Source organism: Oryza brachyantha, chromosome 3 (genome assembly GCF_000231095.2).
Source record: "Oryza brachyantha chromosome 3, ObraRS2, whole genome shotgun sequence".
In the NCBI taxonomy this organism is placed as follows: domain Eukaryota; kingdom Viridiplantae; phylum Streptophyta; class Magnoliopsida; order Poales; family Poaceae; genus Oryza; species Oryza brachyantha.
The window spans coordinates 3,113,897-3,129,552 of NC_023165.2; the positions used below are offsets into that span (position 1 = coordinate 3,113,897).

Sequence of the window (15,656 nt, forward strand, 5' to 3'; positions counted from 1 at the left end):
CCTGATTAGACTCAAGATTCGTCTCACGATTTCTCCCATAATTGTGTAATTAGTTTTTTGTTTTATCTATGTTTAATACTTTATTTATGTGATGTTTTTGAAAAACTTTTTAGGAACTAACGGTAGCATGAAAAGACATAAGACTTTTCGTTAGTTAAAAAGGTATCATCCCAGGATGGAGCTATTCAGCAACATATGACATCAGATAAGTCTCCGTGCATGTGGACATGCCTGTTTCCCCCTGAACTCTGAAGTGTTATAACATAGACACCGTAACGTAAACACCATCGTTTTTTATTTTTAAATGTTTATAAATCAAAATTTAAATTTTCAATCTTAAATTTGAGGAATTTTTTTAGTTTATTTTCTAGTATTTGCTTTTAGATTACTAATGATACGTATATAAAAGATTTATTCTTAAATTACTTTTCGTTTATAAATATGCTGAAAAAGCCAAACAATAACCTAAAACCATTTGACGATAGAATAATGCTGAACTTAACATATAATATTTAGGATGGATTAATTGCTCCGGTTGCATGGAAACTTTTGCCTCAAACAAAGAACACTAGATATTCTGACACTGATAATTAGCAAATAAGCAGATGCCACTACGGACATGTATAATCCAGTCTAGGGCTGAAAATGCAATTCAATAATAATAGTCAAGTTGCAAATGTTGACAAAGACATCACCATCAAATTGTCCTTCGCCTGAAGTCACAATTCAAAGCCTGAATACACGCAAAGAATGCAAACAAATGAACAGAGATAATGCCATTGCAAACTGAAAGACATAACCAACAGTCCAAACACTGTCATTTTCTTGTTCAGCCAGCCCTCAGAAGCTCATAGCCACATGATAAAAGTGAACGAATTTTTGCAAATACTAGCTTGCTACCATAGTGTTCTTTTAGGGTCCATAACTATCCCATGCTTCAAGAGGAAAAAAGAGAAGAATTTTAGCTTTTGTCAAAATAAAATTAATTACTCCAACTCTCTTACCATGAGGAAATCGGCCTTCTTTTAAATGGAGGATTTCCAAAGGAATTCAGTATGAATTGAATTAATTATTGTAAAATTATAAACAAGGGGATTTTCAGTGCAATTTTGCACGAACTAATTTATTGGATTTGATATATAACTTTTTGTTATTGTTTCTATATATTTTATATTTTATATGCAATAGATATTAAACATAGAATGATATGTACTCCCTTTGTTTCAAAATATAAGCATTTCTATGATTTAAATCTTTTCTCACAATATAATCATTTTTAGTATTATTCATAGTAATACTCACCCCATCAATCACTTCTCATTCAATTTTTTTCTCATTCCTACTCATCCACCCAAATACATTTCACATTCATTAAGGGGCACCATAATCTTTCTTATCGACCTTAATCTTTACTAAATGATCTAAAAATACTTATATTTTAAAATAGAGTGAGTAGTTTTTTCCGCTTCTTTATATACATGTGTTGGTATCAATGAACACCGTTATAATTTGGTCGAATCACTATCTAATAGCATAGATTTTTTTATCAATATGACAATATCTAGGTCATCAAAGCGAACATGGTCCTCTTTTCGAGTTATCTTTATAATATAATAGATTTATATGTTACACAATAGTCTTTAGTTTGTGTAGCCCAACATAACTCCTCGATAATACGCGTGCTGAATTTGCTCCTAAAAGAACGCTCATCCAAATTGTACCTCGAGAAAAAGAACATTCCTCATCCAAAGTGTGAACCCACAATATGCCCTAAACCTACGACATCATCCGAGTTTCAGTCGTAGCACTATAGCTTAAGTACGACATATTGTCATCTACCAAATGCGCTCGCGGCAAACATTTGATGACCAAGAACCACCAGCCAAGCATTTCTCATGCAGCAACAAACATTCGGGCCACGTGGTTAAGTAACCGGCACGTAAAACATAGCAACGAATTAACATATGATTAATTAATTATTAGATATTAAAAAAATTAAAAATAGATTGATATGATTTTTCAAATCAACTTTCTTATATAAAATTTTACGAAATACACACCGTTTAGCAGTTTTTGAAGCATGCGCGTGAAAAATGAGATAATTTAGGGGTAGTTAACACGGGTAAAGATCATAGCCTCACTCGCTACTACTATTTCGTTTCAAAATAAACCAATTTTTCACCTTTTACCTATAATGTTTACTCTTCGTCTTATTAAAAAAAATTTGACGATTAACATTTTTGTTTTTATTAGATGATAAATTATGAATAGCACTTAACGTGTGACTAATTTTTTTTTAATTTTTTAAAAAATTAAATAAGACGAATGATCAAACACGGGACACGAGAAACAAAGAATCGGTTTATTGTGAGACGAGGGGAGTACTCATCACCAATAATCCAAAACCAAAACCCAAAAGGAAAAGAAAGAAAAATAAATAAATAAAATAAATAAAGAAGAGCAGATGTGTGCAAGTCAGCAATGAAGGATTTGATTGCCAAGTAAGGTGGGCTGAGAGGGACCTAGGGGCAAAAGGGAGAATGGTGGAGAGAATCAAAAAACCGCACCCCCGCGGCCACAAATCCATCTTGTGGCTCTCGACCCCCTCCTCCCGTGGGCCCACCGCCCACCACCTCCTCCTCCTCCCTCCCTCCTTAAAACTATCCCCAATCCCATCCATCTTCCATCGTCTGCCAATTCGCCGATGCGTTGCCCAACAAAAATACACAAGAATCTCCCGCATGAACTCGTCCAAGCGCACCACCTGTCGCCTGTCTCCGCGAGCAGTGTAGTGGTAGTGGTACTAGTCGTCGTCAAGAAATCCAAGCGCAGAGCCGAGCCGTTCGTTGGAGGAGATGGGGGAGTGCAGGGTTGGAGGAGGAGGAGGAGATGGCTTGATCAAGCTGTTTGGGAAGACCATCCCCGTGCCGGACGCCGGCGACGCCGATAAGGTTGGCGCTCGCCTCTCGCGTTCTCTGCGTGCGATGATCTTGTATACCCTCTCGTGTTTTGCGACTGGTTGATGGTGTGATCCGGGCGATTAGGATCGGCGGTCGATTCGATTGGTTTGTTTGTGTAGCTTGGAGAATGGGGATTGGGGGAGTGGGTGATCAAAAGGCCATTTCTTTGGCTTGAACACGATCATGGTCAATCGAGAGTCATTTTCTTGGTCATGACTTTTAAGGTTGTATATTGCAGTACTATATTGGAGTAAACTATTAATTAGTCAGTAGCTCGGTATAGTTTGAGTGCACATGTCTTAGAGCATCCCCAACAGCTTATCTATCCCATTCTCTATTCTGAAAATAGAGAATGTAGACTATAAATTGAGCTCCAACAGAACGGTCATACTATCATCTATTGTTAGATGTCATCCATACTAGGAAAAAACCTTCATATTTGGATGATCTCTCGATATCCTCCAAATAAATATAAAGGATATCATATATGGATGATTAGAAAGAGTTCCAAATTCAGATGAGTTGTTGGGGATGCTCGGCTTCAGGCCTTAGGCCTTCGGTTGGTGTGCATCTTTGCCTTCCTTTGTTTTGATTTTGTTTTCATTTTCTTGGGATATTGGTATGACTTGGCATGTTTAGTTTCCATTAGTTAGTTAGAGAATTCTTCAAAACTGTGTTTATTTTTCACTTCCTCTTTCAAGGATAACAGTGTGCCCATGCTCTCCTTAGGTAGCAGTTTGCCAGTTTCTATTACAGGAATTAGTTAGGTATGTGAAGGATGGAACCTTCTTGAGGTGTTTCTAGAGACTGTGCAGGCTGTTTTGATTGGGCCTCTTCCTCGGCCTAAAAGGTTTTTGCTGAAAGCAGCTGTCTTTTCTTAGCCTGCTGCACTACAGAAGTTCAGAGGCTCGTGTACTAGATCCATAATTGCACAAATATCTTCATGTTTGGGTTTTGCAGAACTCCATAGATATGCTCCTAAGCTAGAGATGAGAACATGTAGGCAATATACGATCTACACTATCAGTTCCATCATCAAACTCCAGTACTATACTAGATTAACTGGGTCAGTTAACAGATCATGACTGAAGCGATTAACATACTCTGTCATGGATCTTCCAGGTGCAATAACCTGAGGGACCTTCAAAGTACAAAATTTAACATCGAAAATTTCACAGATCTTCCAGATGTAATTCCCAACTACAAATTGAAAACTGTAGTTCAAAAGAACTAAGAAAGATTTCTCTACATGCTTTCAGGAAACTCAATACAGTGGCAGCAGCACTACTGAACCGAAAATACAGGAGGCCATCCCTCAGGACTCCACAAGTCCACCTCCACAGCCGGAGGTCGTCGACACCGAGGACTCCTCTGCTGCCAAGAACTCATCGGAGAATCAGCAGCAACAGGGTGACACAGCCAACCAGAAGGAGAAGCTGAAGAAGCCTGACAAGATCCTGCCATGCCCACGGTGTAGCAGCATGGACACCAAGTTCTGCTACTACAACAACTACAACATCAACCAGCCTCGCCACTTCTGCAAGAATTGCCAGAGGTACTGGACAGCCGGTGGCGCCATGCGGAACGTGCCCGTGGGCGCAGGCCGACGCAAGAGCAAGAGCACATCAGCTGCTTCCCATTTCCTTCAGAGGGTCAGGGCTGCTCTGCCCGGTGATCCTCCTCTCTACTCCCCAGTGAAGACTAATGGCACTGTTCTCAGCTTCGGCTCCGACTTGTCCACCTTAGACCTGACAGAACAAATGAAGCACCTAAAGGATAAGTTTATCCCAACAACTGGTATCAAGAACACCGATGATCTGTCAGTCGGTTCATGTGCTGAAGGATTAGCAAAAACAGATGACTCAAACCGAATGGACCTAAAGGAGAAAGTTTCAGGAGATAAATCTGCCAGTGTTGCACAGCACCCATGCATGAACGGGGGAACCATGTGGCCATTCGGTGTGGCACCACCACCTGCTTATTACACATCAAGCATTGCAATTCCATTCTATCCAGCTGCTGCTGCTGCTGCCTACTGGGGTTGCATGGTTCCAGGAGCTTCGAACACTCCATGGCCACCACAGTCCCAATCCCAATCGGCTTCATCATCTAGTGCTGCTTCTCCTGTATCCACAATGACCAACTGCTTCAAATTAGGGAAGCACCGCAGAGATGGTGATGAGGAATTGGATAGCAAGGGCAATGGCAAGGTGTGGGTGCCGAAGACGATTCGGATGGACGATGTTGACAACGTGGCCAGAAGCTCCATCTGGTCAATTATTGGGATCAAGGGCGACAAGGTGGGAACAGATCATGGCAGAGGATGCAAGCTTGCAAAGGTTTTTGAGACAAAGGACGAGGCAAAGACAGCAACTCACACAGTGATCAGTAGCTTGCCGTTCATGCAGGGTAACCCATCTGCACTATCGCGCTCAGTGACCTTCCAAGAGGGATCTTGAGCATCTCCTGGAAAAATTTTCTTGCTGCCTTCTGCTGCTATAAAGACATAGCGTGATACAGCTGAAATTTTGTACATTAGAGAATTGTACAATAGGTATGGGAGATGGAGTGTCAGAGTGTATAACTTAACATAGCTACAACCAAGCCCAGTAGCTGTATTAGATAACTTGCACATAGCCATCTGGGTTAGGGAAAGATAGGGAGAGCAAGTTCCCCTTATTTATGTAGATAAATAATATAATGATTTGAATATTTAGCTCAAAAGATTTCCCTTTGCAATAGTATCTGAATAATTCGTCACTGTCTGATTCCAGATTTCCAGTGCATAAAACCAGTCCACCGTAGCCTTGGAAAAGTTGATAGTTTTGTGCATATATTCATCTTGTTTCCCTTTGTTTATTTCTTTCGGTATCAGATGGCATAGACAGCAGAAACAGTATCCAATTTTTCTTTGTTCCCTTTATCTATATCCTTGTTTCTGTGTATCTTTTCCTGTGTTTCTTTCTACTTTTCAATTGAGATAATTGGATCGTGAAAGTGATGCAAAAAGTAGGGGAAGGCACGAAAGAAAGCAAGAAAGTGATAGACAACTACTGGATGTCCCACTGACCTTAATTGTGAGAGCGGAATATGTTATCTCCTTCGCACATACTGCCAACTGTCCCGCAGAAAAATCTAACCAATAAGAAAAGACGAACACGGAAAATAAAGCTTCACGTCCGTGCAAATTTCCATGTGATTATCTGATAGGTGTGTGCTTCGGTATTCAACATGCGATCAGCAAAGAAACATTAGAGGTTCTAATAAAATATCAGCAATTTCTGGCTAAGCAAAAGGTGATCATTTCTGTAGCATAATTAGGGGTGGTAATAGGCCCAACCATTTTACCTATAAAATTTAATATCCGAGTTTAAAATGAATTAAAAATAAAATTGTATAGAATTTTAAGCTAATTTTTTTATGAAAGAATCCACAGGCCTTGACCCATTTCCACCCTTAAACATAACTAAGAATATAAATGATATCCCTCCATTTTCCACAATTGATCAAGCTTCGAATAAACAGCATGAAAATATGGAGAGCTCATATGAAGTACTCTAATCGGTAAAGCTAGTTATAATTTATGTAATTCGTTGACGTAGATAAATCTGTTTATAGTATTTATTACATTAAGAACCCATCATATCAAGAAACATATGCTGGTAGATACTAATAATACAGTTAAGCCTCCCAGGCAATTTAGAAAACATCTAAGCTTTAAAACGTTTTCAATACATGCATTATTACCACCATTCAACCTGCTTTAAAACATATGCTGGTAGTGCCACTTCCACTTACACGGTTTTTCGAACGGAACTTCCACTTACACCATTGGGCAACCAACTTAGCAAGCCAGCATGTTTGACATTAAATCAAAATTTCCATGTACAGCATATTTCTAGTCTATTGATTGCCAGAGCACAATTTTTGTCACCACCTCCCACAGGAAAAAAAAAAGAAACATAAAGAAAACTCAGGGTGGATAATAAAATTCTGAAAGAAAAAAAGAAGATTAAAGCTTTTCTGATTAAGTACACCAATAATGATTAATCTCTGACCTTTATTCCTCCCATTTGAGCAGTCTTCTGGTGGTTTGAGGGCACGTTTAGCATGATATGTCGAAAAATTCTCATGTATGTTAGAACGTGACAGGAAAATAATTAGCCGTATTTTTCAAGGATTGGGTGTTCATCATCTCTACCCTTGTGACTTTCGGCAGTGCCATGAAACAAAATGAAATGACCCCTTTTGACATTTGAAGGTCAAACCCAATAAGCAGTTTCCCTTTTTGGTGTCTACACACCAATGGCAGCAGAAACCTTAAGGGCATTAGCTTTAGTAAACTTTTGTGAGGGCACTTTCCCATCAAAGGCAAGTTTGCATTACAATATGCTGAAGTGGATGCATTGGTCACTAGGAGAAACCTACTTTCTAGTTCAGATTAAATTTTAAAAACTCATGATGCATGCTTTTGAATACAATTATATGTGTGAAGTCTAGCTTAATAAGATTTTTTTTAAAAAGAAAAATGAAAAAAAAAATATGACAGTGAGATTTCAACCTACCCACCATTGGCAGCATGGTTAGAGCATTGAGCACGCCATCCTCAAAAACAGGAATAAAAACATGCCAAGCAAGCAATAACCCTCTTGAGTGTTTGACTGCAACTGAACAAACAGAAGACAATGAACATTGTCCAGAATTACCCATGGATGAACCAAAAAAGAAAAGAAAAATAAGCTTTCTTTGGATCTTATGCTTGTATAACCATTTCTAAACTTCTTGTGGATCTTGAGACATCAAATGGCTTATAAACGTTTCTAGCTAGTTCCAAGTAATTTCCACTAGGTTCCGTTTTAACCTATGTTGTAAATGGCTTATAAGATATATTTGCAATGGCATGGATTCAATTAACCCTATGTTTTATTATAGTCTCCAAAATTACATAAGAAATTTTTTCACAAAAAGGAGTGTGGTTCATGGTTTTCCCATGTTTTCAAATAACATATCAAACAATCCTATATTCAGCTTTGAAAAGGTGTAACTTAGTTATTACTTAGTCACCTTGTCTGGTTTAGAGGCACTTTCCATGTAATATGGAAGTTGACCAATACCCAAACCGTTACCAATGATCTTCCCAGAACTCTGCAGCCAACACTAAAAACATATGGGAATGATCTCATGTAATATTTTTTAAAAAAGTAAAGTGCAATTTATCACGTGAGATTTGCACCTATTTCTAAACAGTCAAATATTTGTGGCACGTTATTATTGGAAAATAAAGGAAAACAGATGGGATGGGAATTAAAAATGGTAACTGCAGATAAATAATTTAATGTGCCAATAATAAATAAACATATGGAGAAAATATGTAGTGAGTTGTTGACTTTGTGAGCATATGAAGTGTGGATCTTTTCACACTATTAGAAAATGACAACAAAACTATGCATTTTCTACAGTACTGTATTTGAAATTGTGGAAAAAGATGACATCAATTGCAGTCTCTATTTAAGATACTGTTGACACATTATAAGCAGGTTTGGATTTTCAAGTTTCAATAACAGAAGTAAAAATGCAAAGATTTCTGAAAGTACCAAAGAAGAATAAAATCTCATAATCTTACCAATCATTTTCGCCTTGGTGGCATCATCATGGCTTAGATCTGGATATTGCATCATTTATGTGTTGCAAATTAAGATCACATATCATCATGCCTCCTCATCCACACATGTATGAGTGGATATAAATGTTAGCTCAGTCAATTTGTGTGGAAAATTTGCATTATATGCAACACTTCTGTATGCAGAAGTGGGAGAGATGGCACGAATGTGATGTCATATTTAAAGCAAATGTGTCGACACATGTTTATGCTGACTGCACTTGGAACTATGGGACGACATACAAAATAAAAGATGCCTTAAACCATGATTCGTTAATCGTTAAGTATGCTAAGAAGATACAATTCATATCATTCCTAAAAGTTAATCCTTAGAAAATGGATGAAGAATGCACACAATCTTCTCGCCAGAAATATACTAGACTGCAATATCACAAAACAATAAAACTGAATGCAAGACTTATCAGCTGTCATTTTGCTGGATTTCAATATTAATCAAATTTAATAATCTTCCTATGCATTGCTTTTACTCTCATTTTCCAGATAAATCATACGATGGTAAATAAGACATGGAACAGAACAAAGATGATTCTGGGTTCCAAAATGGCAGAGATTCTATTTCTCAGATAAATCACTGGGAAGTGTCAAAATTACAGATGATGAAATTATACATAGTTGGCACAGACATCAGCTGAGGATTTCTCTTATCAGATTTGAGGCAGGCAGGCAGGCAGCTTTTGGAAACTGATTATCATTGGATTCTGCAACCACCTGAATCTGGCCCTCGCCTGACATTCCCATAGGCAGAGAGTTCAAGAAGATCCATATCACGTCCTGCAGATATCAGACAGTTACTTAGAAGGTTCAGTAGCACTGATTAATTTCTATGAGACTATGATCAACGACAGCGTCAGTAAAGATAGCAAACCACTTTTAAAGTTGATATTACTTACCTGAGACCCTACAATAGGCACTCTTCTGTATGAGCTCAGATTTGGATATCTCTGTTTTGTTCCCTTTAGATCGGTTTACAGTAGCCTGCGAGCAAGAACCAGCCATGTAAAATGAGCAAGCACGTATCACACAGGATCATACTACTAGCAGTATTGTTTTCCAACAATGTAACACACCAAAGACAAGATTTCATCATAAACAAATATTAGGATTTCAATATTGCGTCAATACTCAATAGTAACAGGAAAATCATGAGAACTTTGTTAATTGGTATGTCGTGACTGAATCACTGAAGAGGGTAAACAGGTGAGCCATCGGCATAACATAGGAAGTTTGTTTATCTCAATTAGTTAGAAGCAGAGCACTCGCCATTACCTTACTCCAAAAACTCACGACAATTATGGGTATAAATTTTTATAGTGGATGCCTGTACCTGCAAAAGCTGGCAGTTCTCCAATGTGCTCTTCCCGCCCTGTCGATTTTTTTAAAAAAATCAATAATGCAACACATCACATAAAATCATGTGCTAGCTAAGAACACTGAGCAAATGCAAGGTAGCATCACATCTCTCATACTCGCCAGGAAGTACTGATTCTCGCAGGCTTTTGCACCATCCAGGCATCAAAGTAGGAAATAGCAACGCTTTCACGAACTCGTTCAGTGTTGGGGTTAGGGTTGGGAGAGGGGGAGACCTTGGAGTAGGGGACGATGTGGTCGTAGTCGTGGCAGAGGCAGCCGGGGCACCCGACGAGCTTGCGGAAGACGACGTTGCCGAGCGCGTCGCGGCGCCACCTCTCCGGGTCGCGCCCGTCCACCCGCTCCGCCTTCTCCCAGCACTGCTGCTTCACCACGTAGGGGAAGCTCCGCGGCTCCGACCCCGACGCCGACGGCGGCGGCGGTGCCGTGAGGAGCAGATCGTCCAGCTCCTCGGCGACCGCGGCCACGGGTGAGGAGCGAGTGGAGGCCGGGCGAGGCGTGGCGCCGAACGAAGCCGGCGGTGGCGGCGGCGGCGCGTCGTGCCGGCGCCGCCGGAGCGGCTTCCTCCCCACCATTGCTTCCCTATCCCGATTTCTCGACGAGTCGCAGCGATTTCCGGTGGTTTTTGTTGCCAACAACGCTAGAGAGGAGTTATTTGTCAAAAAAAATAAAAGAAGAGTTTTTATGAATAAATTGTAAACCGTTGGATTTAGTTTTTTTTTAACACGTACAACGCAGACGTAAAGCTTGATCAGCGGCGCCGACGTCTATCTCCACAAGCAGCACATAGCCATCACAAAATCGAATCGACCTAACATCTTAGATGCTACTAAGACTCTTTTAACCAACCACGAGCCTACATGCTCTTTCATAACCGTTGAAACTAGTTTCCGTGGCCATGATTAAAAAAAGGCTACATTGGTATAATTTGCATAATAGACCCTACATTTGTTTTGTTTTGCATTAGGATCTTCCCATCAATCTGCTCCGGTCTCTCCTCCCCTCGGCTCGGCGGCGGCGACCGGCGGAGATCCGACGAGCCCCTCGCCCCGGCCGCCTCGGAATCGGCGAAGCTATTTCTCGTGAAGAGCATAGGGACAGACTTGCTGGATTTCTTTTTGTGTTCCTCGCTGCAGTTCAGAGCTTCAGAAGCTGCAGGTAATCGAAGCATATGCGTAGATCGCGATTTTGCTTTACTTTGTTCTCAGTTCTCTGTACATTCTAGAGATTTAATGGAAACTGTTGAACAAGAAAGATGGTTCATTTGGGGCCTTTAGTTGACAGTTCTTTGACTGAAATCCTCTGTTCTTAAACATGCACTAATCCAAGGAGAAAATTCTGCCCGGAAGATATAACTTTCTCATTACTAAGATCATCCCCAACAGCTCATCTATCCTATCATCTATCCTAAAAATAGAGGATGAAGGCTACAGATTAAGCTTCAACAGAACAGCTATCCTATCATCTATTTTTATATGTTATTCATATTATGAGAGAATCATCCATCATCCAAAGAGATACAGAGGATATCATATATGGATGATCCAGTAGAGTACAAAGAGATATAAAAGATAAAACTAGTTTAGATGATCATCCAAATTAAGATATGAATGACCAAATTTAGATAAGTCGTTGGGATGCTCTAAGAGGGTGTTTGTTTCTAGTGACTTATTTTTAGTCCATAGTCACATCGGATGTTTGGACACTAATTTGAAGTATTAAACATAGATTAATAAAAAAACTAATTTCATAAATAAGAGCTAATCCGCGAGACGAATTTTTTAAGCCTAATTAATTTATAATTAATAGATGTTTACTATAGCATCACATAGGCTAATCATGGATTAATTAAGCTCATTAGATTCGTCTCGCAAATTAGTCCAAGATTATGAATGGATTTTATTAATCGTCTATGTTTAATACTTCAAATTAGTGTCCAAACATCCGATGTGACATGAAACTAAAAAATTTAGTCTATCTAAACAACCCCTAATCATGCTAGTTGAAGCATTCAACAGACCATCATTGTACCCATGACTGACATATGAGCATATTTTTTTGGACAGTAAACTCACACTGAAGACAATGTACCCATAACAGGAATTCTCTTCGTGTAGGCGGTGAATTCGATTTGTAATATTTATGCCATTGTATAGTGCTGCTTAAATTCCATGAACTGATCATTCGTTGGTAAAAAGAAAAAAATTGCCCGCTTGCTCCTGCTTCAGATACTTCAGATTAAACTCCAAAAACAGAAGAAAAGAGAGTCAACCAAATAAAAACAAAGATGACTGATTTTTACAGTATTATCTCCAAATGTCTCAAGGAATCATGATGAGTAAACATTATATCGTCTTTCATCCTGGCAAATTATGTCTTTCCTCGTGATAGCAGAAACAAAGCCAAATCAATCATGCCTCTGCATCCGTACAAAACACAAGATGCCATTTATCCTTCAATATATTACAGATTTGTACCTCAACTCGCAAGCAATCTGTGTCACTCATAAATCGTTTTGTTCTCTGAAAGACCAAAATATTAAGCATCACGGAGAATATATTACACATCTTGCAAGACTTGACAGAGTCTAAGAAGCCTAATCTAAAAATAAGATGAGTAGTTTGCACTGTGACACAACAGTACAGGCAATGGTAGCAGTTCTTCAGGCTTTGATACAGCACTGGAAGTAGCTCAGGAACGTCTTCCTTCCCTGCATCAGAAGCTTCAGTCAGAAACTCAGAAGCCGCTAAAATCAATCAATGTAACACACAGAAAAAAGAACGTAGACATTTTTAGGCTTTGTTAATCACACAAGCTCAATGGTAAGTTTTGTTTCCAAAGTAAAGTGATGCTTTGAAATTACCTGCATTTCAGTGTATGTAGTAGATATTGAATCGCACTTTGGAATTGTACATGCCAATGTCTCATGGAAGGAATTTTGCTACTTTATCAATACACTTATTGACAGTAACTTTCTCCAATTTCACTAGCAATAGCATAATCAAATACATATTTTTTTATAAGACACCACCAACTTGTACCAGACTTCACTTAGATGTTAGTGACTAAATCCAAGTGTTTCAATGGGTACTTTGCATCTTTTTTATTACGTGTTAAGAGTTTTTCTTGTCGCTCAACCGATTCAAATCATTATTAGTTCTTCTAATCACCTTTCGGTCACCAAGACTCTTAACATATTAATTGGTTGTACTCTGGCCTATGCATAGTGAATAATACCAGTACAGCATTTTAAAGGCAAACAGATATGGGATTAACAAAATAAGAGGATTTGTCCTTGCCAATTATTTGATCAAGATACATGCATTAAGCATTAATGGCCGGTGATATGACTTCATATATATTCGCCAACCTACCTATAGCTGTTGAATGACTCCACATTGTGCATGCTGATATAGACAATGTTATAGGTTTGGATAGGACCCATCACAAAAAGCATCATCTAAATTGCTTAGATATACTGTTAACTGCCTAACCGTGATTAATTCTAAATTCAGGAGATGTTAAAATACTGTATCTTCTAAACTATATGTTCAATAGACTTCTCAAATTTTATCTGTCTGCCGTTCTTTTCCCTATCCGAAGTTTTACTATAACATGCTAGAGCTGCCTAGGGAAATAACCAGGCAAATACAGTTGCAGAACGAATGCCTAGGTAAATACTCGCTCGACCGTTATAAAAACTTTAATTTTAGCCTAAACTCACATGTACCTAGACAAAGCCACAAAAACTAGAATGTTCTTCACTTTTTAAAATCCCAATACATTTGTCTTCCAATTTTTCAAATTTCAATACATTTATCCCCTATTTTATCAAACTTTTATACAATAATTGCATAAAAATATAATCTTTGCTGGACAAATCTGAAGAGCTAAAAATACGTCTTTTTTTAGTAACTGAGGAGGCACCCGCTCTCCTCGGTTCATCCTGTCCGAGCCTTAGATGAAAATAAATCTATACATTAATTTGCATGCTACTTTTTTCGTTCCAAAATATAAGAATTTATAGGATTTAAAATTTATACCACCATATAAGTATTTTTTTTATTGACCCTTATTATTTCAATCGTTCTAATTATTCCAGAGCCAATCAGATGCTTGAGAAAATCTAATCAATTCAAAAATTAACCACTCAAGTAAAAAAAAGATTTTTTAACCTCTACTTAATCTATCCTAAATAATCTAAAAATGCTTATATTTTAAAACAGATCAGCGGTGGAGCTCCAGGGCACCATGCAGTAGTACTACTGTACTGTCCTACATGCAGATGCAAGTTGCAGTTTCCACATTCAAATGCTCTCCACCGTCCATAGTAAAACTACGCATCGTCGATGCCTTGGAATAAGAGTTTGACCAGACAAAACCTCACGCGGCTGCTGTTCTCTAGCTTAGGGATTAAAAAAGATGCAGAATTAGTAGTACAGTGGAGCAGAAAGATGCAGAACTAGGGTATTTCAAGTGTTAGGGAGTTGAACTTTCATAGTGGTGCTGCCCAGCCCACGGAAAGTGCTCTGCTTATGCGTTGTTTCTTACATACCACACTGCCACTGAATGTACATGTCAAGAACTGGATTTGCCCACTTGTTGTTTTTTTAATCTCTTCCCTCATTTTAACAATTTGACTTGTAGTACTATCAGTTAAAGCCAATCTTGTATTGGTCGTATCAAACAAAAGAAAGATCAAATCTTGACACAGCTTAACACTCCATGGTTCTGCTAAGACCCCAGAAATCGAAAAATGAGCATTTTACGATCCAGAATTAATGAGTTCAATGAAATTACGGAGATCTTCCTTTGACCGTTAGATGACAGTGAAGTCGTGACTTAATTCTGAGATGAAGATCAAAGTCGGCTACCAGGGCGAGTGAGCCTTACCGTCGGCGAGCCGTCGCGGCCATGGAGCGACTGGTGGTGGTCGTCGGCCGGCCGGCCGAGATTGACCTGGGCCTTGGCCTGCGCTGGCTTCTGCTGCTGCTTCTGCTGGGCGATGAGGTCGTCGTCGCCGCCGAGGCTGGTGCGGGAGAGCTCCTTCTTGTTCTGCTTCCGCATCTCCCGGATCTTGGAGAAGTCCATGGAGTAGTCCGGCAGCGCGCCGTTCTTCATGTCCCAGTCCCCGAACGCCGGCACCGTCATCCACCCATTCCCTCCCGCCGCCGCCGCGCCCTGCCCCTGCCCACACACACGCACGCACCAACGCAGCCAAAGATTCAACTTTTTTTGCAGAATGAGTTGCAAACAACTCGTGGGATCACAGCGGAAGCAAGAACAAAGAAGGATTCGGGGAATTGAGATGGGAGATGTTCTCACCCCCTTGACGTTCTCCATGGATGCTCAGTCTCTCCGACTCTTCACGCAAGCACACAAACGCGACTGATCTCTGATATCTTCTTCTTCCTCCTCCCCCTCCTCCTCCTGGACGTTGCTGTCTGCCTGTCCTCTCGTGTGGCTTGCTGCTGCTGTGCTGCAGCTGTGGTGGCAAGCTGCCAAGCTGAGCAGCAGCAGCCAGAACAGTGCTCAACTTGTCTTGAAGGGCTGGAGGTTAGAATGTGTGGAGACTGGTGACTGCAGAGAGAAGAAGAAAGCGATAGACCTGTACTTATATGTTGTTGACGAAGAGAGGGAGAGAAAAA

At 39.6% G+C, this 15,656-nt stretch overlaps 3 protein-coding genes across 3 annotated transcripts; 1 reads left to right on the plus strand and 2 right to left on the minus strand.

Annotated features, from left to right (window-relative positions):
* Nucleotides 1-2,661: 2,661 nt before the first annotated feature.
* On the plus strand, nucleotides 2,662-5,698 carry LOC102723038 (cyclic dof factor 1-like). The gene is made up of 2 exons (XM_015835426.2): nucleotides 2,662-2,951; nucleotides 4,220-5,698. Exons 1-2 carry the CDS (start codon nucleotides 2,856-2,858, stop codon nucleotides 5,417-5,419), a joined length of 1,296 nt encoding a protein of 431 aa, XP_015690912.1. The 5' UTR covers nucleotides 2,662-2,855; the 3' UTR covers nucleotides 5,420-5,698.
* A 3,352-nt stretch (nucleotides 5,699-9,050) lies between these two features.
* On the minus strand, nucleotides 9,051-10,633 carry LOC102699489. The gene is made up of 4 exons (XM_015834293.2): nucleotides 10,224-10,633; nucleotides 9,965-10,003; nucleotides 9,531-9,615; nucleotides 9,051-9,411 (listed from the first exon to the last, which is right to left on the minus strand). Exons 1-4 carry the CDS (start codon nucleotides 10,581-10,583, stop codon nucleotides 9,329-9,331), a joined length of 567 nt encoding a protein of 188 aa, XP_015689779.2. The 5' UTR covers nucleotides 10,584-10,633; the 3' UTR covers nucleotides 9,051-9,328.
* Nucleotides 10,634-12,305: 1,672 nt separating this feature from the next.
* Nucleotides 12,306-15,579, minus strand: LOC102700034. The gene is made up of 3 exons (XM_006649405.2): nucleotides 15,334-15,579; nucleotides 14,902-15,195; nucleotides 12,306-12,718 (listed from the first exon to the last, which is right to left on the minus strand). The coding sequence occupies exons 1-3, from the start codon at nucleotides 15,349-15,351 to the stop codon at nucleotides 12,671-12,673; spliced, it is 360 nt and encodes a 119-aa protein (XP_006649468.1). The 5' UTR covers nucleotides 15,352-15,579; the 3' UTR covers nucleotides 12,306-12,670.
* Between the last annotated feature and the right edge of the window lie 77 nt (nucleotides 15,580-15,656).